We start from the raw sequence: 24314 nt of genomic DNA on the forward strand, positions 1-24314 counted from the left end.
AGAGCTCCTGTAATAAGTAAGATCCATCCTGACCCAGAAGCGAGGGGCCAGCCGCAGGCGAAAGGAGCTCTCGTGCAGAGCTCACTGCAGGACAGAGGCCAAAGTGACCTTGCTGGGAAGTGATGAACTGCCCTGATAAATACAGTGCTGCAGAAAGCCATCTCCAGCTAAACACAGCACCAGGAGGTGGAAAACTAATACTCCTCCATTCACCCTCCTCCTTCATTAAGATGGAAGGTCAATATCTGGGCTTTATTTCTTTTTTTTTTTTTTAAAGTTAACGTTGCAAAGGAAAAGAGGTTTTCTTCTTCCACCACCAAGGAGATAAACATGCTGAATGCTATGTTATTAAGTACACAAAAGACAGGGAGGACGTAAGTGTTTCCATAGTAACATCTCCTGGAACAGTCTAGACTGCCTGTATAGGATGCTCTCAGGGACTGTCAGTGGGGAGGAAGTACTCGTGGGCCTCTGTAGCAGGGGAGCAAGGTGGGGAGGAGTACGTATTGCTGGGGCCAGGAGGGTAACCAGCAAAAGTAATGGAGATAGAGATGTTTGCTCTTTCCCGGAGTGCTGGGAAAGCCGCAGCCAGGGAGAAGGGCTGGCAGATGCTGCATCAGAAGGGTGCACGACCCCCCATGGTGGCACTGGGCAAGCAGCTTTGGGCCCCCACTGAGCCTCAGTGCCCCAGTGAAGGGGCAGATGGGCTTTTGGCTGGCCCTGGGCCCTGCTGGGGTGGCTGGGGAGGAGGGGGCATTGCCTGCTTTGCAGAAGGATGAGTGTGAGGGCGAGTCCCCAAGGGGATCCTTGTGATAATTTCTGTCCTTTGCACCTTCCATCAGAAGGGACAGGAAGCATTACCCGCACTTCAATGAGCAAAGCATTTCCAGAGACCAGCAAGAATTTTTCCTGGAGACAGACTGCCAAGGGAAACACAACGGAGGAATGAGGCAAAGCAGCTAGATATTTTGAGCAATTTCAAGGGAGAATTACCTACAACCTCTATGGCACAGGCTAATTCGCAGTGCTCGGTTGCTTCTCTCCTCATGCAGCACAAGCATATCTGAAGGATTTTTTCTGCCAGATTCTCATCGTAAGCTCTTTAGGGATTGCTTTATAGACATTCCATTTTAAAACTAGATTGAAAAGCAAATATATGTGATTAAAGATCAGGCTGGGATGTATTAGCATCCATCTTTTATTACATACAAACAGAAAATAAGTTAGCCATATGCCCTGCCTCATTTGTTTTGGACTAGTACAACAAATGGAATCTCTAATAAATCATTCAATGCTTACCCACCCCCTCACTGTCTTCTGTTTCCATCCTGTTATGTAAATATCACTGACATTTGACATGAGACTAATAAAAAAAAGGATTAAATCTGCAATTTACATTTGCAACTTACAGTTCAATTATTTTAGACAGATATGGAAACAATCCTGGTTGTCCACCTACATTTTTGTTACTGAACAAACATGGGCATGCCAAGCACGTGCTGATAGCTTGCAAAATATGGCTCTCCAGAGGCTTAGTTACTCCGAATCAGCCAGGCTGTGGCCAGCTGCCACAAGTAAAAACATTGTGCAAATGTGGTAAGAGGGAGGTGAGTTTTAACTTGTAACTTGCCCAAGCATGAGTTTCCTGAGCAAAGCTACAACTGGTTGAAAATGATGTTTAGCAAAAAATATGTGTGAAGGGGAGAGGAGGGGGTGAAGGGGGGGAAGGAAGGGGTGCTGACTTTTGTTCAGATCATCAGGGGATTTTTTTGGTTTTCTCATTGTCCAGCCTTGTTTTATTATGATGAAAGGACTTGGGGGTCAAGAATAATCGCTCATGTGTATTAGCACATGTGGGAGCAGATTAGCACACAAACAAAAGCCTTCCAGTTGTCCGAGCAATAAAAGAACAGAAACATATCTCATGGCAACTGTTGTTCTTTACGGGGCTGTAGTTAATATGACCCCCGCTGCAGACTGTGTGTTCAGTGCATACCTAAATGTGTGTATCTGCACGTTACCAGCATCTGCTGGAGTCACACATGCCAGGTGCCCTGTGCCTTTCTGTGCAAAAGGATAAAGAGGAGAGTGGCAATCCACATTCCTTCTTTTCTAGCAGTGTGAAGGTAGCAAGAGCCGAGGCCTGACAAGCAGGTATGGATTATGAGAATGTAGCATCTCAGCCAGCCACAGACACCAGTGGGTGAGTTAATAGCCTGTCGCCACCTCAGTGCATTTGTCTTTCACTGTCTCAGCACCCCTCAGACTCGTCAGAATGAGGACTCTGCACTGTATCAGTCCAACGGCAATTATGCTGGACTCCTGAACCTGGAATCTAAACTAGCAGCTTCGTCTGAAGCAGGTGGAAAAGTTAGTTGAGCTTGAGTTATTTCAGCCTCTCTGTTCAGTGACGGGGGGGATGCACAATGAAAGGCTGATAATACCAGACCATGCTCTGTGTGCTCCATCTGGGGATTTGTTTTTAACTTCATGTAACTTCAGAGTGTCTTGATAAGGCCAGGAAGAGAGACTGTGAATGGGTATACGTTATTAATGAAATATAACAGAATCTTGGGGATATCTTGTGTGCATGTGAGATCTCTTTGATTCTGGCAGGCAGCTTCAGCAGGAACACTGACAAACCAGGTAGTTCAGATGAAGCTCTGAAACTCATTTGGGGATAAATCACCATTGAGGCTGTAGCTCCCCAGGTCCCTGGGGAGGAACACTGCCGATATTATTCAGTAATATTTCTCCACTCTTTGTCGGCAGCAGCTGCTCGGTGGCTGCAATTTACCAGCAGACTTCGATCTGTTTTAATATACACTTGTTTACAGAGGAGGAGAGAGAAATTCTTGGCGGATGTTGACACAGTTGTGATACTGAGTTTATAGCTTTTTCCTGAATGCCTGTCATTTTCCCTCCTAAGGTCTCTGTGTTAGGAGATTTGGCAAATTATGTCAGAAGGAAGATTCTTCCAGAAGACTTGGATACTGCTCTGCTCCCTGCACTGGCACATGGGCTTGTGGGTGGCCTTAGCGGAGCCTCCTCAGATGCATTACAGGGGGACTGGCCGTGGGCAAGCTGGATAATAGTCCTCAAAGGAGACTTTGTGGTCAAAGTATCGTATTGAGTAGGTGCTGTGGCTTCTCAACCCACTGCCCCTCTTAGTGGTATCACTGTGGCGCTTGGTGAGGGAGGTTTGCAATTTTCCTAACAGGAGGAGGTTTCTGTGCTCGACTGCTGAGAGAGCTGGTTTGAGACTAAAGCCAGGTCTGTCTGAGGACCCAGCCATGGCAACCCAGCTCTGTTGGGGAGGTACTGCTGGCCTGCTCTTTTGGCACTCAGAGGGGGAGACTTTGTTGAGGCCTTGTGCGGGGATTGCAATGATGGTAGACATCTCCTCTGGGTCTGAGGCAATGTAGGCACTGTTCAGGAAGGTAACATTTGAGCCATTCACCTTAGTCATGAAGTCTCAGTGAGACTGATTTGGATGCTGAGCACTTATCAGAAATACAGGTCTCCCCTAGGCCGGGCAGGCTCCGTCTGACCACAAAAGGGTGAAGTCTGTCCCAGGCCACAAGGCTTGGGAGTCCAGCCTGCCGGTGACACCAAGCATCTTTCTTTGCAGTGCAAAGTGATGGACTGAAGATGGATCACTCTTCCTTTTATTAACTTTCTCTTCATACATAAGAAAGAAATTACAAAATTAAAAAAAAAAAAGAGGAGAAAGGTTCCTAATCCAAATCACTAGCTCATTGTTCAAGAAAAGGCACTGGACTAGATGTTTTCTACTGTCTCTCTCATGGCCACAGGCAGTGATTTGGAAAGGAGAAGGTTTGTGCCTTGGTCACGCGCTTGCCTCAGCAAAAACCAACCTCCACTTGAATGCCAGGAAGCTGGGACCCCTGCCAACATGCTCTCTAACAAGCAACGTGGGAGCTGCAGCTCTGTGGCCTGTGGGATTACTGTGTATTGTACTACCTTTGCTTCAGCGTATCTCAGGCCCTCTGACAGCATATCGCCACTGCTATAAACAACCAGGAGTAAAACATAATTCAGATTGTGTTATCTATATAGGTGGCGGTAGTTATTATGTCCAAGGCCGTAACTATCCTCTGTGCTAGATAAATTCAAGAATTTGAAGGCAAAAATGTCTCTCTGCCATACTGCTTCCAGGAATGATTGCTTCTTGCCTTTCAAAGGGGGTAAGGAGCCTGCCAGGGCATTACGAGTTTTGAAGTAATGTCTGTTGTGGGACAGGTAAAGAGCCAACAGAGTCCGTCATTTGCCATCTGTGCCCTTGTGTCTGTTTCCTGTTAGGTCTCTGTCCTTTGCAATGCTGAGCAGAATGAGACGAGAGAGTCTTACAGGACTGGGATCATTGTAGCGGGATGTCTGATGGGACAGTATATCACTCCCGTGCTTCCGTGGAACAGTGACAGTTCTACCACAGTGAGAGGCAGGGGAAGGGACGGGCTTGTGCTGAACCGAGGGAACTGTTGCCTAAAAAAAGAAAATCCAAAACAAAACTGAAAACTCAAGCAAGCAAATTTTGCCCATTATTTGTATGGAGAAGGCTTTTCATGAAGAATGTGGTTAGAATTGATATATATGTATTTCCCCTGAGAAGCTTAGCACTGAGTGTTACTAGACAGATCAAAGAGCTGCTTAGCCACTGGAGCCAGGGAAATTGAACCAGGGCAGCAAAATAAAAGAATCAATCTTTTAGTGTGTTTAAAGTGATTTTGTTCAGAACTGACTTCTGCGTGAGTACTTAGGAAAGCTTAAGATCATGAAAAGTTTGAGTTCCGTGAGCCAAACTGTCTCCCACTCTCCTGCTATTCGACAAGAACGCTTTCTACGTACAGAATGATTTCAGATCTTCCCTGCTTTACCCATTGGTCTGACCACCCTCTTTTGCATTACCATTTGCAAGATTATTCCACAGGATCACGTACTATAAAGATATTATTACCCTGCTCACCACCACATTTCTGGCTCTGTGACTTGTGAATAACACTGTCCTTCTCAGAGTACGCTAGTAAAACTTTTACACTGTGCTATCCCTGATCGTGTAGGGGACACCCTTGTTACATGAGAGCTATTTTAAGATTATGTTGATTCTTAAGGAAAAAAAAAGAAAAAAGAAAAAAGGGAGGGGGAGGATATTTCTTGAATCCCTCAGATCATAAACTCAGATCATAACTCAGCCTGACAAGGATAAAGAAGATAAAATCCAGATACCTCAAACAGTTCCCCAAGTGTCTAGACTGCAGCAGTCCTCCTAGGGCTGGAAGCCAATACTGGGTTTCACTGGTAGGAGGGAGAATCTCCCATTTCTTGCTTGATGCATCTGTGAGTAAAACCCAACATTTCAAGATCCAGTCCCAGATTCATAGAGCCATGCTGGAGCCATTGAATCATACCTAGTGCGGGTAGTGGGCCAACATATTTTATCTTATCTGGAAGAGAAACTCCTCATTTGGAAGAGGCTCCCCTTTTTTCCATGAGACTAAATTTAAAAAGAAGCAGCTGTTTGCAGCTTTTCTGGAGTTCAGAATATTAAAATAAACCTTAAAAAACCACAGAAGTGATTAAGTATCTGGGGAAAAAAAGAAAAACATTCATGATACAGTTCAACACTTGAGCATGATAATCTTAAATTTGGGGTACAGTCACCCTCTCTCCCCCAGCCTAAAATTAGCTACAGAATAGTCAGGCTGGAATTTATTTATTTATTTTTAAAATGAAGAGATGCAAAAATAAGTAAGTAAAATGTAAGCTTGGCTACATTCATTTCCAGGACAGGATTGTGGTTATATAACAAGGCACGCAAAATATTTTGCTTTTTCCCAAATTCACCTTCCTCCTAAGCTGTTTGTTCATTAGGCTAAGAACAAAAGAGATACTGAGTCTTTGCAGCCTGGAGAACCATTTATGCTGCTCTTCTTTGTAGCAACCTTTTCCATACTTAAAATAATTATCATGACTCCCCTCAATTATTTCTTCTCTACATTAAACAAACCCATATCTTTTGATCTTTCCTCCCTATTCATGCCAGGACAGCTTTTATGCAAAGGTGCAAACCGCTGCATACATTAAACATGTATTGGAAGCTTTAGGCTTTCCAGGGGCATTAACCTGAGGGGGTCATACCTGGCACAGATTCGACAGAGCAGCTTGTTTTAGCTGTTCCCATGACTCCATTATGATGTGAAATGTGCTTGATCTCATCTGATCTGTTTCTACCACTGAACAGATTAAAGAAAAAAAACCAAACCAAAACAACACAGGCAAGGGGTATCAGAAAAAAAAAGTTAGAGATGTAGACTCCCTTTGCATCATAACATATCCTCCAAAATAGCTAAATGTCAATTGCCGAGTCCTCATTAAAACAAGTCTCACAGGACAATGCTGTCACCGTAGCATATCTTCCCAGAATTAAGGAGCCTGGGATCTATCAAAAGCAGCATCACTTCATGCCTTATTTGACATCCAACACTGCCACCCCACCTTCCCAAGTAGGCACATAAAACTGGGTCTTACTGCAAGGAGCTTCAATACACCAGACACAGGCCCCTGGCACAGCGGCTTCCTCACTGCCTCAAGGCTGATGCTTGGATAAGAGAGGAGTGCATTTGGCAGGGGAGAGGACTGGCACTTAGAAACCAACGTGTGACTGAGCAAGGGCGGGGGAGTCTGCACAGGAAAGTTTAATATTAAAAAGAGGCATGGAAGCCTGTGAAGTCTGGGGAGCCACATGAAAGGCAGGTGCCTGTCCAGGCACGCAGGCTATCAGAGAAAGGATGGGAGGCATAGCACCATAATTACGCATCCTCTTGTGACTGGTGCGAACGCTGCCAGGAGCTAGCACACTGCAGTACCGAGCTGATTGCTCTCTCAAGGCAAGTTGCAGAGCGCTGAGCACCCAGAGCCGCAAAGGGAAAGCAGTGAACCAGCAAAGGGGCATGTCGGTCCCCAAGCACTGGTGTGGTGCAGAATTATGTCAGCATAAAGGTGATGCACTGAGACAAAAGCAGAGATGCTCCTTTGTTTATAAACACACGAGAGACAACCAAGTTACTGTGGAAAGCCATTTTATTTCAGAATTTCACGCACTCTGTCACAGACCATGCACTTAGACTTTCCCCTTTGCAAATCCACAGCCTCCAGGCCTGGGAGAGATGGGGGATCATCTCTTCATTTCTCACTGCGAGTACCCACATGCTAAGAGCAAGGGCCCTAATGGCAGTTCACCAGGAGGCAGAAAGCAGCCTCTTGTTTCCATAATTGCTTTTAAACACTGGAAAAGAAATCCATCTGACTTGAAGGATTAGCGTTAGAGCTCAGCAGCAGTGAAACCCCACTGCTCAGCAAGTTGGTCCTCACCCTGTGGTTACAGGGAACAAGACGACAATCTCGTGGGAAGCTCATGTGAGCTAAGCTATACTGAGGCATTCCTGGAGCCCAGGCAGCCACCAACCAAAAGCACGCTCTGGGCCTCTTACAATCAATTTGTCTTTGAGCCGCTCTGCCAGGAAGGTGGCTGGGAGCTGCCCTTTTCACATTCAGCTTTAGGTCCTCCTGCTCTGTGCTACAGCTTTGACTAGGAAGGAGCCTACCTCTAGGTGAGACAGCCCTCTGGGCTGTACATCAACATGTGTACTGCATTTAATACTGAAAGGTGCCAGTTCAAAAGACTCTGCAACAGTCTGTTTGACCCACAGGCTGGGTACAGCATTAGTGTAAGTTTCCTGCATACTTACCCTGCTCCTTCTTCCCTGCGTTTGTTGCCCCTTATGCCTGACCCTGCTCTTGAAATACTCCTAGTTGCAGTGTCCCTGTGACCCATTACATCTTTGGCCTTTGCTGAGACTGCCACTGCCAGGGTGGCTATTGCCCACTGTGGCGGCTGCCTGTAGGAAGTGAGCATCTGCCTCCCGAGAACGGGCTTGTGGCTAGCTCAGAGAAGGGAAAAAACTGAAGGGAAGAAATGATGGAAGTGTGTCAAGTGAAGTGGAGCAAAGTCTACAGAAAAGGCAAAAAGGCAGCTTCAGTCTCCATTTGATACACAAATTGAGCTCAATAGCAGCAAGAAACGGCCATAAAATATTAATTCATTAGGTTGCCAGGAAGAAGTAAAAGCATTCATGTAAAAAATTCTATATAGAGATATGTATGTGGCAACTGTTCTCAAGCCAGCTCAGACAGTAGCTTCCTCCTGCTTATGTCTCACTTTTTTTGTATCTATAGTTTTGATCATTCCAAACCATGTTGCTGCTCAACTCTGCATGAAGACTGTGGTATTGGAGTCAGCACCAAGTGAGGATGAGATCACACTGAAGAAATGAACATATGGGGAACTCCTGACAACCCCGATATTTTAATATTTTTGTTGACCTTCAAGTAATTAGAAGAGAGGGGAATTTTCCCCAACAGCCTATAAGCTCCAAAGTCTCATCTGTCTGCTTTTAGGGTAGGAAGGCTGACATCAGAAAGGCAGTGGAGGGCAGGGAAAGGAAGAGGGGAAAAAATCTGGGAACCAGAGTGAAGAGCAATCAACAGCTGACCAACATTGACTGCTGCAAAACTTACAGAACACAAAATCATACAAACGGAATTTCTGTTAACCTTTTACAGACTACAGACTTTATATACACACACAAACTTCAAAGTACGCATCTGGCAGTCTAGAAAATACCAGTATCCTAAGGATTAAATAATTTAAAATGCAACGTTGTGTTATCACTGTATACAGAATACTATCTGACACATTGGCTAAAATGGACGGATTGTCTGAGAAAGATGCTCCTTCCCTCATCTCACCAGCACTGCCTCTAAAAAGAAAACAAGACTCCCCTCCATGGTTCCACTCCTGAAACTCACCTTGAAACTTCTCTGTCAAAGGGGAGTTAAGTCCTGAGAGGAAAGGAGGAGAAAAGCATTCCTGCTCCCTCCAAACTCTGCTGCCGCAGTACCCCTCTCCATTGGCTAGGGAGGCTGGACAGCAAGGGGAAAAAAAAGGTGCTAAAGCTGGGGAAAGGCAAGTATGTTTCTGTAACGATAGCTGTGCTGGTCTTTTGAGAGAGAGCGAGCCCCAGACTCAGGAGGACACCCTCCCTCTCCTTTTTGAAGACAGGAGAACAGAAGGCTGAATGCAGAGCATACAGAGTCCATGTGGCTAGTGTAGGAGATAGCAACAGTGCAGCAGCTGCCCCCCGAAACCCATACTGCAGTCCAGCAGCAGATGGGAGGGCAGCCAAGGGAGAACAGCCTGACAGCAGCCGTAAACCAGAGTGGGCAGAACTGCATTACCAACAGGTCCAAACAGACTGAATGGGAAGGTGTGCCCTCACCAGCTTTCTAAGAGTAATTGTAAGCTGGGAGCACTGTAAAGTCAGTGCATGGGAATGAGGAAGGGGACAGACAGCCTCAGTTCTGAGGTGGCTGGGGAGGGGACTAAAACACACACTGAGAGCAGATGGCAAAGCCAACGTATCTCTAAATGCCAGCTCCGCATATGTACCCTAATATCAGCGTATGGGACAGAACCTTGCTGATGACACCAGTTCAGTCCTATCACCTTCACAGACTTATAGCTGGTAAGAATCTGGCTTACGTGTGCTTATTACAAAGCTCTTTGAGGCACGCAGTCTTGCTTCCACCTCCTATAAACCAGAAAAGCCATAAGCTCTTGGGGAAAGGATGAAAAAAAAAATAATCCCCATTCCCATGTCTGTCTGCCACCCCTCCCCCATAATCAGCCTCTCTTCCTCCAGGCCAGAGACACACATCTAAGGAGCCGCCCTGTCCTCCATTCCCAGGGCCATTCCCACCAGCAACACCCAGATCTGGCTAGGCAGGAACGGCAAGCCCTGCTCCTTCGGCCTCATCACATAGCCAGACCACAAAGGTTTCTTCCTCCCCTACAACAGCTTCAGTGAGAATTACTGGAGGTCATGTTGCAGCAGACTGGACAAGCCTCAGCCCTTACTCCTGAACCCAGCTTGCAAAGGATGAGAAGGCTCCGTAGGAGCAGGAGCCACAGGCATGGGCATTCTCCTATTCCAAGCTCTACAGCCCTACATACTGCCAGTGTAATCATTATCCACTGAAAATACAAAAAACAACCCTATCCAAAACATCTCACTCAGTCTGCCCTGCATGACTGGGTCAAAGGGAGTCCCCCCCTGCCCCCCCCCCCAAAAAAAAAAAGAAAAAAAGAAAAAAGGAGGAAAGTGAGACAGTGTGGTACAGCAGAGAAAAAGAAACATGGGGCAACTCAGACTGGAGCAAAGGACCTCAATGCAAGTCTGCTAAAATCATCACTGGATTTACTAGCCCAGTTCCACCTTCTTCACACCAAAATGGACTCACTACAGTAAGTGTACTACAGGAGAAAGAAGTGCATAGTTTGGTTTTTTTGGTAGACACTTAAAACGTCAGCAGAATTTAGGTGAATATCTTAGACCTGCAGTTTTAGCCTCTTTTCCTAGCCAATGGGTACCTGTTGGGGCAGAGATGGTGGAAGTGGACCAGTAGCACCAAGAAATTCAGTGGGAGCACCAACTCCACAGCAGGAAATAATAATGAACCAAAAGGAGACAGAGAGAGAGAGAGAGAGAGAGAAGTGGAGGAGACATATTTCGCAGTAATCAAAGTCCACCTTGGCTAAACCCTATCAACACTTCCCTAGGTAAGGCCCCATTACGTCTGCAGCAAGACCTCTGGCTCCGACAGAGAGCTGTAAAGGGTATAGCCCAACTCATCCACTTCTTCAGGGGTGAGCTCTGAAAATAAGTTCACCTTGGGGTTCAGAGCACTAGGGAGGACACCTGCCTCCAAGTAGCGGATCAACCCCTTCAGCGCCTGCAAGAAGCGATCAGCCAGCATGTCCTGGGACCAGTCGGACTCTTCTTGGGATAGGTGCAGGATGACATTGGTGAGCTGGCTGGCAGTGAGGTGGCCCAGGGCTGGGTTTGACTTGCATATCGCTTTGAAGATCTTCAGGCACATGCAACGGCAGCCAGAATCACACTGGTCCAGGGCTCGGAGGCGAGCTGTTTCTGCTGGCCGCAGGCTCAGTCGCCACAGATTGTCATTCTGGGCCAATCGATGGGGTTTGGCCACAAGGATGATGTCACCCAGGGTCAGGGATGGTAGGAAGTCAATAAAAAGATGCCGTTCTGGATCATACTGGACTTCCAGTGTCAGATCTGCTGGGGGAGCTGCTGGACGGATCACATAATCCAAGAGAGTCCCAATTGCTGGCCAGTTGATGGAGCCAGCTACAACTTTCTCAAAGGTGTCTGCTACAGCTTTGGGGGAAAGGTAACCTCCCACCACACAGCGGTCCCAGTAGCTGCTCCCACGGGGAAAGTACTCTGGGTTTTCCCGACGAACCAAGTAGAAGCCAGGAATGTTCATGATAGTGTCCTCCCCAGGGATGCACGACCACAGGTTCTGCTCCAGCATCAGAGGCACAATGAGCTGGATGTGGTCAGCTGTCACTACCTTTCACAAGAGAGAAAAGTCAGTAAGAACAAGCTTTCTCTCTCCACACTCAGTTTTATTCACCACCTTTAGAAAGCCTTCTGTTCAAAGGAACTTGGAATAAGGATTCAGCTGTCTCACTCTCCTCTCTGCATGGGATTCACAGCCTCCCTTTGTCAAAAGACATTCTGAAGGACTATTTCCCATCGTCAGTGGGACAACTCCAGGGTATAACCCAAGCTAGTGCTTATATGGTATGTACTATTTAGAGACCTTTAAATACTTCAGGACTTGACATGGACCGCATATAGATGAATCATTTTGCCTCCTATTGCTCTAAGTCCACTCCTTGGATGTGGGATGCAGCTGGCCCAGCACACAGCAACACCACATGATAATTTAAAACAGGAGGCAGAGTATTAAGTTTCTAGACAAGCTTAAGTTGCCATGGTTTAATTATCCCATGCTACAACTAGTTACTGCCCTCACCTGGTCTGCCACATTGTTTGGAAAAAGGTCATTAAAAGATCCCTTTTCACCAATGTTACTAAGACCCCAGATCTAAGTTTCACTGGACACTCGACACTCCATTCCAGAGCTCTGACTCAAACAAAAAAGTGTGCCTCTGAATCACTCACTATAGCCATGGGCATCTTGCCATCAGGGAGATATGCAGCAGGGACTGCTGTCCAATCCAGGTCTGACGTGCATTAAAAAAAGAGTAGGGAAGACCTACATGAATACACAGGAGTTCTAAGGGAATATAATGTATTTGGAAGGAGATAGAAGGGACAGAGAGAAAACAGAGGTCTACCAGAGAAACAGTAAGAAAAACACAGCTAAAGGGAGAGACAGAGGAGAAGGAAAGAAGGGCTTAGATAATACAGAGAAATAAAACAGCAAAAAGCAAATTATTTGCAGACAAAGCCAGAGCAGCCTGGTCATGCCTTTTCAAACAGTATTGCAGAAATCAACACCTAGCTCCACAGTGGGAAAGGTGACACCAAGAGCCTTATTACAGAGGAATGTTGTGCTGAGCCAGCACTGCCAACAGGGAAGCCCAAAACGGCCCTGCTTAGTCAGCCTTCTGAATAATGACCCATCACGCGGCCCCAGGAATTACCTGCAGATCATCATACAGGCTGCCGCTGAGGTACATGTCACGCAGGGGCATGTCCGGCAGCTTGGCACGTAGGAAGCTGCGCAGCTCAGCACAGATATCCACCGCTGCTTGCTTGGCCCGGGCCTGCTCATCCGCTGGGATAGCTACCTTCCTCCGATAATAAGCAAAGAGCTTTTCTTGCAGAGACAGACGAAGGCGGGATTTTTTCAGCTCCACTTGAGTCCTCTTGGCAGATGGCTTGGGCTTTGTGGGTCGGAAAAAGTCTGCAAGACAGAAGGAAAACTGTTGATCATCTGCAGTGCTTCGCTGTGAACTGATCTGCAAAAGAAAATCTGCAGCACCAACGTGCAGCCTCCTAGGTCTCAAAAAGCTTTCAGCAGACATTCTGCATGGTTTACACGGGTACCAGTCAAAAGGGAGGTGCTGAAAAACTTCAAAAGATACTCCTACAATAATCAAACCAGATGAAAACAAGTTACTAGATTTGTCATTTAACCAGAAGAAGACTAACGTCATGTAAAAGGAAGTAATTTTAATGGCTACGTGGGCAGTACCTCAGTTCAATTTCATCAAAAATGCAGCACCGTTACCAGTTCAGAAGCTTTTAATATGATGCCAAACCAGTGGATAAAGCACTCTTGAGCAACCGTCACTATCTCATTAAGATTTTAACATTATAATGAATTTTTACAAATTATCAGCAAACCCCAGTCCTGACTAGGGTATGAGATCTGAGAAGATCATGCCACTTGGAAATGAAACAGTTGTCAGGACTCTGATCAACACTTATCAGGATGGTGAACTGACAGATTGCCAGCAGAGCTCATGCAGCCATAGCCCCAGTGAAAACCTCCCTCAAACTTTCACTGGCCAAAGAGCAGAGAGCACTCTCTTAGGCACGTATCAGCAACACAATGCTTTATGCTGCCATCTGCATTATTAAGCTGTGTCTAACCTGCACAGATTCTCTAAGCCCCTTTTCTTCTGACTGGTTTCCTAAAGAAGTAAGTCAATGCTTCCCATCTATCTTTCAGACTTCTCTTAATATGGACCAAGAGTTTCAGAAGTTATCAACAAGAATTAAGGAACAATTACAGATCTAAGAGATCTTTGGAAGGGCTGTGGTACTTAATGGGTGCAGGAGAAGCCCACAAGTCAGTAACCCCATTAAGGCAATCATCTGTCGCACATTTGTTTGGCAACAGGCATTTGGCCACGCAGCACATGCGGAATGGCTGACCAAGCTGCACACAGACCCATCTCGCCCCACCTCAGCAGCTGCTGTCTCTTGTCCCACTGGGGCCTTTTGGACAGATTTGAGGGTTTGTGTGAAAAGGAAATAGCCCGCAAAACCATAGGGAACCAGACTTCATTGCCTGTTCATGAAAAAACTTATTTTTCCATCTTAAGTTTTAATTTATTTTTAAGTCAAGATGCAAGATGCCATCACCAATGGTTTTATTCCTCAATCCTCATCGTTGGGGACTCCAGTCAAATGATCTGGACCCCAAATGAGCTGTCTAGTTATTCAACATTTCCTCAGCAGAAAATCCCATTGCCATCCTGAAGCTGACTTTCTTGCAGAGAATCTGGAAATCAAGTTAAAAGCTTGATCCTGATTTTTATTTCAAATCTCCAAGTGTAAATCTCCTGAAGTGACCAGGGATAGAAAGTAAAATCGATGAGAAAAACCAACCAAACACATATAACAAACACGGATGGACTCTAAATTACTTATTATCCCACTCAGAAAGAAGACTGCAGGTCACTTTTTACAGCCTGATGAAGACTAACTCAGTGATAAGCAGCACTGAACAGGCAAACAGCATTACAGAAATTATTAGGAAAATGGTAGAAATAATATAGGAAATACTGTTTTAAATTACTAGTACATCACAATTTGACTATTCCCCTCTTAAAAAGACACAAATAAACTGGAATGGTCCAAAGAAAGACAATAAAGATCTTGAAAGGAATGGAATGGCTTTTTATCAGGAAAGATTGCACAGATAAGTATTCAGCTTGAAAGAGAAAAGACTGAGGGAGAATAAAGCTTAAGACCATGAAGTCATGAGAGGAATGAAGAATGCAAATAGATAACTATTTTTCACTAGTTCCCAATCCGACTTCTAATTCTTGAAGTTACCAGTACACCTGCTTAAAAGAAAAATATCAAAATCCTGGGCTAGACAGAGTATTCTCTTTCCTGCATGCCTTTAAATGAATACAGGCTTTATGGGCCTGGATGATTCTATACTGCAGGAGTATCACCCTGCTCCTTACCTGTGTCTGTGGCCGAAGGATCAGTGGGAAGGGTCTGCAGCGAGCGGCTGAGGTTAGTCTTCATGTCCTGGGTCAGTAAGCGTGAAGAGGAGCCCAGCCAGTTTGGTTCTTCCCAGCTTCTCTTTCCCGACTGGCTCAAGCGAGTGGGGCTGCTGGGAGCACTGATTGCCCGGTCGTACATCTAAAGCAACATCACCAGGCACAGTTTGAGTCGTTAAGGGCCCACCATTTGCATTTTACTCAGCCTAGTGCCAGCATCCCGAGTCTTCTTGTTTCCCACTCCTTCTTTCCAGTGCCCCCATGCTCAAGTCCCACCCCGCTGTCCTGCACGCTCACCCGTTTGACGGCCAGCGTGGCGATGCCCAGCATAGCTGCTCCACCCACGCCCAGCACAAGCCGGGCATTGGACAGCACGAAGTCGATAGCTGTGCCGATGCCGTTGTCATCTTTTTTGCCTTTGCGCTGCCCAGCGCCTGCCATCTCACCTGGAATGAGCGGGAGCATTAAACGGGTCAAAACATGCAACCAACAGTTCGCACCCTTCTCCTCCACCCCACACTCACAGCTCTTGGGGTCTTAGCACAGAGCCATAGGAAGGGACCACCTAGCCCTGCAGCCCCTTTAATTATCTTCCCTCGAGGAGCTGCTTATTCCCAGACATGCCAGAACAGTACTGACCAAGCTCTGCAATGACAGCATTTCTTTGCTTCCAGCTCCGTTTATGACCTGAAGAAAAACATCCTGAATTTGATGTGGAGCTTCTAATCACTGAAGCAGGTTTAATTCTGCAATCACCTAATGCTTTTTTAAAAAGAAAGTAAGATTTACTTCAGCAATATTTTGCAATAAAATCCTGTATATTATGTAAAACTCTGTGACCATTCAGGTATTCTCCTTTTAATTTGTGCTTCTCAACCAAAGCATGGCTTTTTAATGCCAATTTATTTTCTTATTCTCAATCTAATGCGCATAAAAAAACAAGGGGCAATGCAGGGATGGTCAACTGCTTGTCCATAACAAATCAGAATCTTCCCAAGAGCTGACAAGTAGTCTCAGGGCATCCACTCCCAGACTCATTTTTGGACAATGGCTAGTCCCAGGTACTTCAAAGGCACCCAAGAATCAACAGCAGAAACCACAACACACCACAAAGGGAACAGCTCTCTTGCTTTCCCTGGGCATTTATTCCTGCCCTCAAGGCTGGTGGGTTTGACTCTCATACAAGTCATCTATAACATGAACATTAGTATTTTCTTACACATGTACCTTTTTTTCCTCCAATTCCCAGTTAACTTCATCTTGATATTTAAATTTAAAGAGTCTCCCTGGCCAACTACACATGTAAAACACACTTTGCCACTGCTGTACCCATAGGTGGATCCTCAGTGAACCTACATGAAAACACCAGGAAACTCTTCCAACCTGACTCGAGATCTGTTTTCTAAGTTAGTTTCAAAGGTTCAGAGCCTGCCTGACTTGGGGGGTTTAAAACTGCCCTTCGGTTCTTCTAAGGCCAAGCTATAATCTCAGGAGGAATGTTCCTGCCTTGATGAACCAGGAATCCAGTCACTCTTCATCCCTAGGCAGAAAAAAACGCACTTTCACAAAGCTAACTGTAATAATAGCATGAAGAACATGGTTGTATCCTTGTAAGTGACTTACCTGTGACCTAATACATTTGTAAAGAGAACAGGAGAGCCCTCCTGGTGTGCCTGTGGGAGCACCTTCCGGACTTCTTCAAGACAGCGGTGGACAGCGAGCTTTAATCATCTCTTTTGGTTGGCGAGGGGATTTTGGACAGAAGAGGGAAGTAAGTGGAGTGGGGCCAAAAGGAGCTACAGGGAATCTCTAAACCAGGCCCCCGAGTTTGCTCTGCAGGAAAGCTTGCCCCTTCTCCAACTGTCTTTCCTTGTCCTCCAGCCGCTGCAGCCCCCGGTTCTTGCGGAACTCGCGGCGGATGAAAGCGAGGTAGAAATCCCGGTCGGTGTAGCGCAGCCCACGGCCCTGGCGCAGCAGAGCCCGGTAGAGGGTCAGGACAGCCCCCCGGGACCACGCTGCCATGGGGGACGCGTGCGTGGACGGGCGACCTAGAGAGAGGTGACGAAGTGCGGGATCCGAATCAGCTTCTCCCTCCCCGAGGGACGCACCGGCCCCCGCCTCCCCCTCCATGCCTAGCCCCACAGACCGCCGTGCTCCGCGGCCCGGGGAAGGACGGGACAGCCTCTCTAACGGCGCACCGGAGATAACGGGCTCTCTAACGGCGAAAGGCCGCACGCCCTGTTGCGGGGGAACCGGGGGGCCCCGCGGCCTGGCCCCTCCCATAGGGAGCCGCCCCAGGGCCGCTCGCAGCTCCCGCTCCCCGCCGGAGTCCCGGGCTGGGGTCGAGCCCGCGGAGGCCCCGCGGGGACCGGCCGCATCGCACTCACCAGGAAGGACCGGGGAGGGGGAAGGGGAGACGCTCCGGGTCCCTCAGGGCAGCCGCTTCCCTTCGGCAGACGCCACCGCCACCACCTCCCTCCCGGCACCGCTCCCGGGGTCACCCGGCAACATGGCCGATCCGCTTCCGGGTCGTGACCCCGGCCCCCGCCAATCATAGAGCTCGCTCGCCGGGGCCCAAACCGTCCCTTCGGCGGAGGACTTCCGGCCGGCGCGCCCCCGAGCGGGGCGGCGGCGCAGCGCTGTCTCCCCCTGCCGGCGGGGCGCCGCGCCGCCGCCGTACGGCGAGCGGGAGGGGACGCTCCGCTCCGCTCCACTCCGCTCCGCGCCGCCCGCGCCGGGAGGCTGCCCCCTGCCGGCGGGGAGGGGGACTGCCGCCCCCAGTTCCTCCCAGTTGGGGCTGGGACGGGGCCGGCTGGGCCCGGTGCTGGTCTGGTTTGAGGAGGCCGTGCCCCTCAAGGGTTGACGACCTCGGTGATGAGCCGGCTTCCTCAGCGGGGATGGCTGTGGGGAAGAGCGGGCAGGGTGGGGGCCAGGGACACCCTGGAAGGCTGCGGGGAAGGGCTGAGGGGAGCAGGGGGCGAGTGGGACCCCCACGGTGCGGCCTGGAGACACCCAGGCTGCGCCTGGACAGCCCAGGGTGGGGCAGCCGCTTCCCACCTTGGCTTGAGCTGTCACCACGGCACAGACGGGAGCCTCCCCTTCCCCCTTAGGCTTGCAGCTGCCCTCGGGGCCTCGGGGCGCTGAACCCGCCTCAGGACACCGGGCTTGTTCCGCCATGGAAGGTCTCGTTAACAGCCTGGGCTTCGTGTGCTTCGGTGAAACGGGCTGGGTTGTCGGCCTCGGCAGCTCCATGTGCCTGCGAGCGTGCTCCCCGCGGCCCAAACCAGCTGGAGCACTAATAGGTATTTCCTTTTGTCGTTCTGGCTTTGGCGGGCCTAAATGCCATCAAACAGCTTCGTGTGAGAAAGGGGAGGGTTCAGCATGCTGCAGGGAGGTGACATCCACAGCAAAGGCTGTCACGGTCGTCTCCGGCTGTGCGTGCTGGCTGCCTAGGGTAATGCGGGGGTAAATAGAGGAGGTTTCTTTGATGCTTCAGGGTAGGCAGAGAGCAGTGGGTTAATGCTGCGTGTCTGAAGGTACCTCTGACTACCCTGATGCTTTTTACAGAATAACTTTTATCAAATTCAAGCTCCTTATCTTTATCTCCAAGGAAGCCTGGGGCCTGGTCTGGAAGTCGCAAGAGCTCTGGGAGAAGGGCAGTAGCTGGCAGCCTCTCCGGAGTCTGCCTGAGGAGATGGAAGGAGCCTCCCGAAGCCAGGACCTTCCACCCCTCAGTCCAGGTGCAAACTCCCCTTTTCCATTCTCACCTTCTCTACTATGTGCCTACTCTGGGAGTAATTATTCCTCCTTAGCCATCTCCTCCTCCCCAGATCCTACCAAAATATAAAACATAACTGCATGTGCCGTGCCTCGCATGAGGGAGAGGGTGAGAGAAAGAGCAAACCATGTGTGACAGAGGAGAGCCACATCACTTCACGTATTTCTCAGCAACACAAGATATGACAGCGATAGAATTGAGCAGGAAGAAAACCAGAAGCTCCGGACTGGCTCGCTCCATGCCAATCTCCTCTTGTTCATTTCCTTTCTGAGATAAACAACCCCAATCGTTTTGATCTCTTTTTGCGAGTGAGTTTGCCATGCCCATAATCAGCCCTTTCTGAGAAAGGCTTACTTGAACTGCAGACAGTATTCCCAGAGAGGCCACGCTACTGATTTACATAACAGCATTATCATATTTTCCATATTATTCTTCCCTTCTTCCTTCTGCATGCTAATGTTTTGTGTGTGCGCTTTTTTTTTTTTAACCTGCCGCTACTCACAGAGCCAGGGTTTGTGTGACATCCAGATCCTTTCCTGAGTTGCTAGAGACCGTCTGGAGCTTTGTAATTCTTATGTGCAATTTGTTTTCTCTTTTCTGACTTTGCACGTGCCCAGTTAAGCCTTGGCAAATGTGTGTTGTTGCCATTTGCCATATTTGCATTTTACTTACAGTCAGTCCTTTCTGATCTCCTCAAGAGTCAATAGATTTGAGTCATCTCTTAAAAATGTTTGGTATATTGCTCATCTTTGTTTCCAGATCATCAGTTCATATACTGAGCTGTCCAGGACCTCGGAGGCAGCATTCATATTCCCTACCCTTAACCTTCTGCCAGAATGAAAATAGATCTTTGAATCTTCCTCCCGGCTTCCTGCCTCCTCCTCAGGTTGTTGATCCACAGAAGTACTTCACTCCTCACAGCAGGGCTCTGTCACTTCTGGGCAGGTGCGCTCATGAGCCCAGTCCCCGAAACTCTCAAGTCTGGACCAAAACTCGCACAGCTACGTGCAGCAAATCCCTGATGCGCTACAAATGGGATCTGCCGGATCAGGCTGCGCAACAACAGGCTTTCCTTGCTGCCCTCCCGCCATGGCAGCCAAGGACTGTGGGCTTCCCTAAGTGCCCCCTCCCCAGCCTGGCCCCCTCGGGCTGTGCCTGTTTTAGTGTTTCTTTCTGTTTTCTCCCCCAGGCTTGACGCCAGCTCCCGGGCCCTTCGCCAGCAGCTGCATGTGCATGTTGTGAACTCCTCTGGCCACACCACGCAGTATGCCTCCAAACTGCCTCGGCCCCTCCGAGGAGGCCACTTTCTGGCTTGCCGTGCCTGCTGCTTGCCATGGACTCCCCACACCCATGCCATGCGGGCACAGGTGTTCAACCTGCCCCTCCTGTCTTGCAAAGAGAAGGGCGAGTGCAACGGCAGAGTGATCCGTGACCGATGCCGTCCCAGCTGCCGTGTTAGCGCTGGACCTCTGGTGACGTGCCAGGGGTTATAAACGTGAACTCTGCCTTGAGACAGTGAAGCAACATCCTCCCTCTTCCCACTGTTTCCCAACAGCTGGCTTCTCTGCTGACCCGCTGCACACAGACACCCTGGCAGGGAGCCACCCAGCACCCCAAAGACTTGTGCCCTGAGGGGATGCTGGCCCCAGCACCCTCTCACATGCGAAGTCTTGTTGCCTGGTGGCCTCTTTCCCCATGGACCCACTGAGAATGGGATGCCCCCCGTGCCTCCAGACCGCGTCCCTGCAAGAAAGGGAATTTACTTGCCCCCAACAGGGTGAGGTGCAGGCGGAGAGGAGGGAGCACACCTTAGCTGTGCGCCTGGAGAACAATAACGACCTTTGTTTCCCCAAATGACTAAGCTTGCAAAATATCAAAGGCAGCATGGGTGATGGGGCACAATAACTCATGCTGTAACCCGGGATAAGGCACAGACATCCCCCCGTCCCCCGCCTCCCTGTGAGTCTCCGGAGCTGCCACTCCTCTACCACTCTTCTCATGCTTGCAGCCAGTCCTCCCACTCCCACTGCCACGGACTCTGATGGCCACCAAAAGCAGCAAACTGCTGCCTCTGAGCCTGACTTGCAGCTTCTACTCCTGGGAGTCAAGTGCCATCCTCAGAGCTTCCCGTCACCCATTTTGCAAGGGCAGGACCATTCCTAGCCAGGGAGACATCCCTGTGCTGCCCGCCACCAGCCAGCAAACCCTCCCTGGGCAGCAGGGAGGTGAACGTGACCCACAGAGCTGCAAATGGCATCTTGGAGGGTCTCTGCAGGGCCGGGAAAAAACTGCACTTGGAAACAGAAGGCTGGCCTCTGACAGGAGCCAGAAAGTAATCCCAAAATGCAAGAGGGAAGATGGGTAGTGACCCACCAATGCCACCTGAGCTTGGGCTTAATATCCTTAATACTTTCTAGTAAATGGACCTTGCAAGTGGCCTTTTGGCAGTCTAACTCCATTCAACAGCTCTCTCTTTCCTTGCAGCCCTATTTCTTTACTTTTCTCGAGCAATCACAAGGAATAATGGCATTTGGGCTCCTGATCTCCAGCTGCGATGAGCCAGGAGGGGCAGAGGGGCCAAGGGTGGTGCAGGTGGCTTCTTTCCCCAAACCCCCAGCAGCTTTAATGTTGAGCGCATGTGGGAAGGAAGACAGGTTCTGAGGGAGGAGAGACCGCTGGTACGCAGCCGCCTTTTAAGGGCATTCCCGATTTACAGCCGAGACCCAGATTTTAGTGACAGAGAGTAACTAGCCACTCCGGGGAGCCACACTCAGGGTATGTTTTTGCCAGGGGGAAGAAAGGAAAAGCTCCCAGCCCAGCTGCTGCTGAAGCGGGCCTTTTCAGCTCCTCAACCTCCAGCACTGCAGCCCGGGGGGCTGCAAACACTGGCAGCAGCGAGCGGTCTCCTGTGCGATGCAGAGCTGCTGCTGCTGCTGCGAGGGTCTGAACCGATGGTTGCTGGGGAAGCTCAGTTTTATTACTTAACAAACTGAAAATGCTGCTGTAGTATTTTTGCAATTGGTCTGTGCGCACCTTCATTCTCAGCACGACTCGTGTCTTCAACCAAATTTCCCTGTGGCTGGGTTTGTTGGGGACTTTTTTTTTTTTAATTCCCTGGCTAGTATGATTCCCCTCCCTGCATTTTTCACTTTGCACCAGCTGCGTGCTGCAGAAGGTTTCCAGAGCCATTCAGAGACCCTGCTTTTGTGAGTGCTGTTATCCTTGCAATTTTGCATCACTCCGACAGCCTCGTGGGCTTTCTGTGCTGGAAGTGTCTGCGGAGAGCTGAGAGCTTGCAGGCAGTGGCACCAGCCCCCTGAGCAGGGCTGCACAGACTGACCTCAGGCTTTTTGCACCCCTCTGCCCGCTGCAGTGAGGTCCTACCAGCGTGACCATGGGATTTTGGCTTGTGTAAGGGGTGTCTGGACTCCCAGCATTGTGTGGGGTTTGGTCCCATGTACATGTACACAACTTGAGAAGGGCAGAGCTGCTATATCCTATTGCTTCTCTTCTTTTTCTAGGTGAAGGCATCTATTGTACATCTTGTCCCATTAACTCACGGGTCCTTAGGTAGATTTATTTCTGTCCCATTTGCGGAAATTTGTCTGGTTTTGGTTTTGCAGTATTGACGTTCATTCCTGGATAACAATTTGAGTCAAATGCTTTAAAAAACACTGAGAACCAAACATAAGTGGGTAGATGTTTTCTACATTCTTTTATTTTTGCGTGTGTGCCTGGTTCTTAGTAAGTGTCTGAGGAAAAAAAAAAGATACGACTGATGATTTGTTGCTCTCTCTTTGGAAAAGGTCCAGACTATACAACAGGGCTAAAATGCCAGGAAAGAGTTTGCTGCATAGAGGCAAGCTTACAACATTTGATTTTATACATTCTCTGGGCAACATATTTTCTTGAATTTGAGGTCCTGGACAAGTCATTTTAGATCTTTATTCAGCATAGCTTAGTCGCTCTTCTCAGTTTTCCTTATTTTTAGAAAGGTGAAGTGTGGTGCCCAAATTAAATCGTTACTGGGATGGACTTCAGCCAAGAGGATCCACGGTTCAAGCCGTAATGCACAGGAAACATAAAACAATGGAGTTTTATTTTGTATTTCATTTGGCAGGGTGAGGAGAGATATGGCCTTGAAAGATTTGTATTCTTACATAGCTATAATGTATTTCAAAAGACAGTAAGGACTATTTTCTCTTCTCACTTTGCTTAAAAAAAAAAAAAGCACACCCAGGAACACTGGAAATCTCACGATTGCCAAATTTTCCATGGTTCCAAGTAAGGATTTGTGTTTGGGATTCTCGGAGATGCTTACAGTAACATCCCAAACATTAGCTGAAGTGGGCTGATCCTTCAACCTTTTGCTGACATGCTTGTCCCTGCTGCAGCCACAAAGGCAAAGCTTGTAGCAGCCTGGCCCCAAGCCAAGCTCCTCTCCCAGGCATCTGTGGGTTATATCCCTTATGTCAGCCTTTCACTTCAGTGACCCGAAGCCCTTCCTCCGGATGGGACAGTTTTGCACAGCTCCTCTGAGGCTGTTTTGCAGCGACAAAGCAAAGCCCTGCAAAGCTTGCTCCCAGGTGAAGGTTTGACACAGCCAGGGTATGAGCATGCCTGTGAGCCACAGAAACACTTGCCACTGCCAGGAGCAAGAATATGCCTCCCTTCTGCCATGGCTGCGGCCAAATCCTCTCTGTCGCGGTTGTGGGAAGCAGGACAGCTGGTGCCTGCAGCTGGGGGCACGTGAGCATGAAGCCATTTGCTGGTGACGCTCCCCAGGGCTGGGGTGACTCTCCCTGGCTGCTCCACCGGCTGCCTGCCGGCCAGCTGAGACCTCACTGCTTCCCCAGCTGGGCTGCTAAAGCAGCAAGATTTTAAAAAAATATATAAAATCGGACTAATAATTAAAAATTAACTGTCCCTGCTAAACCGCGTATTAAGCTGTGCCCTTACACAGGGAACAAATGTATCCAAGCAACAAAAACAAACAGCCAGCAAGCCAGGCTCTTGGTATCCCCCTTCCAGCTTTCTAAATGGTGCTGTAAGTTTATACTGAAGTCGCTTTGTTTCCAAGCACCCTGGTGTTTGGAAACAGCATGTCCATCTCCCGATCAGCAAACCTGCTGCAGGCATCGATCCGGAACCAGCCAGAACCAGCCCCTCCACGAACCAGAGACGGAGGGTCTGCCATGGCCTCGGTGCCCACCGAGCAGTGTTGCACAGTGCCTGCGATGAGTGCTGGGCATCCCTGACATACAGCGAGAGCTCGGGGAAATGGCTCATCTCCAGGCAGGTCATGCCACAGCCCCTCCATGGTGCATCTCCTTGTATAATGCCTGTTGGGATACCGAAACTCTGCAAAACACACAGGATTTACTTGCCGTCGGACGGCTTGCACGGTCCTGGTTCTATATGGTGCTTAAGGCTCCATATCCAGGATGCACACTGCACATACCAACATCCCTTTTGATGTCCTGAGGGACCCTCTGAGAGATGGTATACAAGGCTCGTGGTGGACCCACGTGCTCCCCACACTCGGCTGACTGCCAGCGCTGCTCCTGCAAATGAGGGTCTCCACCACAGACTGGT

The 24314-nt window shown here is 48.8% G+C and overlaps 2 protein-coding genes across 3 annotated transcripts; both read right to left on the minus strand.

The window, feature by feature from the left end:
* Positions 1-7068: 7068 nt before the first annotated feature.
* Positions 7069-16703, minus strand: MIEF1 (mitochondrial elongation factor 1). Of its 2 annotated transcripts, XM_075500354.1 has the most exons (6): positions 16565-16651; positions 15581-15628; positions 15239-15387; positions 14903-15083; positions 12620-12882; positions 7069-11517 (listed from the first exon to the last, which is right to left on the minus strand). In XM_075500354.1, the coding sequence occupies exons 3-6, from the start codon at positions 15380-15382 to the stop codon at positions 10711-10713; spliced, it is 1395 nt and encodes a 464-aa protein (XP_075356469.1). In that variant the 5' UTR covers positions 15383-15387; positions 15581-15628; positions 16565-16651; the 3' UTR covers positions 7069-10710. The 2 variants fall into 2 exon arrangements, with proteins under 2 accessions (XP_075356469.1, XP_075356459.1); XM_075500344.1 differs by lacking the exon at positions 15581-15628 and having other exon boundaries at positions 16565-16703.
* Positions 16704-16750: 47 nt separating this feature from the next.
* MIURF (mitochondrial elongation factor 1 upstream open reading frame) lies at positions 16751-17483 on the minus strand. Its single transcript, XM_075500365.1, has 2 exons — positions 17329-17483; positions 16751-16989 (listed from the first exon to the last, which is right to left on the minus strand). The coding sequence occupies exon 2, from the start codon at positions 16961-16963 to the stop codon at positions 16751-16753; it is 213 nt and encodes a 70-aa protein (XP_075356480.1). The 5' UTR covers positions 16964-16989; positions 17329-17483.
* Between the last annotated feature and the right edge of the window lie 6831 nt (positions 17484-24314).

This window comes from Mycteria americana, chromosome 1 (genome assembly GCF_035582795.1).
Source record: "Mycteria americana isolate JAX WOST 10 ecotype Jacksonville Zoo and Gardens chromosome 1, USCA_MyAme_1.0, whole genome shotgun sequence".
Lineage (NCBI taxonomy): Eukaryota > Metazoa > Chordata > Aves > Ciconiiformes > Ciconiidae > Mycteria > Mycteria americana.

What these genes read in the sequence shown, in the direction of transcription:
- MIEF1 (XM_075500344.1), bottom strand. Translation starts at nt 15,382, where the DNA reads ATGGCAGGCGCTGGGCAGCGCAAAGGCAAAAAAGATGACAACGGCATC. An exon ending in CCACGCTGGCCGTCAAACGG is followed by an intron (nt 15,084 to 15,238) that starts GTGAGCGTGCAG and finishes ATGTTGCTTTAG; the next exon opens with ATGTACGACCGGGCAATCAG. An exon ending in TCCTTCGGCCACAGACACAG is followed by an intron (nt 12,883 to 14,902) that starts GTAAGGAGCAGG and finishes TCTGTCTTGCAG; the next exon opens with ACTTTTTCCGACCCACAAAG.
- MIURF (XM_075500365.1), bottom strand. Translation starts at nt 16,963, where the DNA reads ATGGCAGCGTGGTCCCGGGGGGCTGTCCTGACCCTCTACCGGGCTCTG.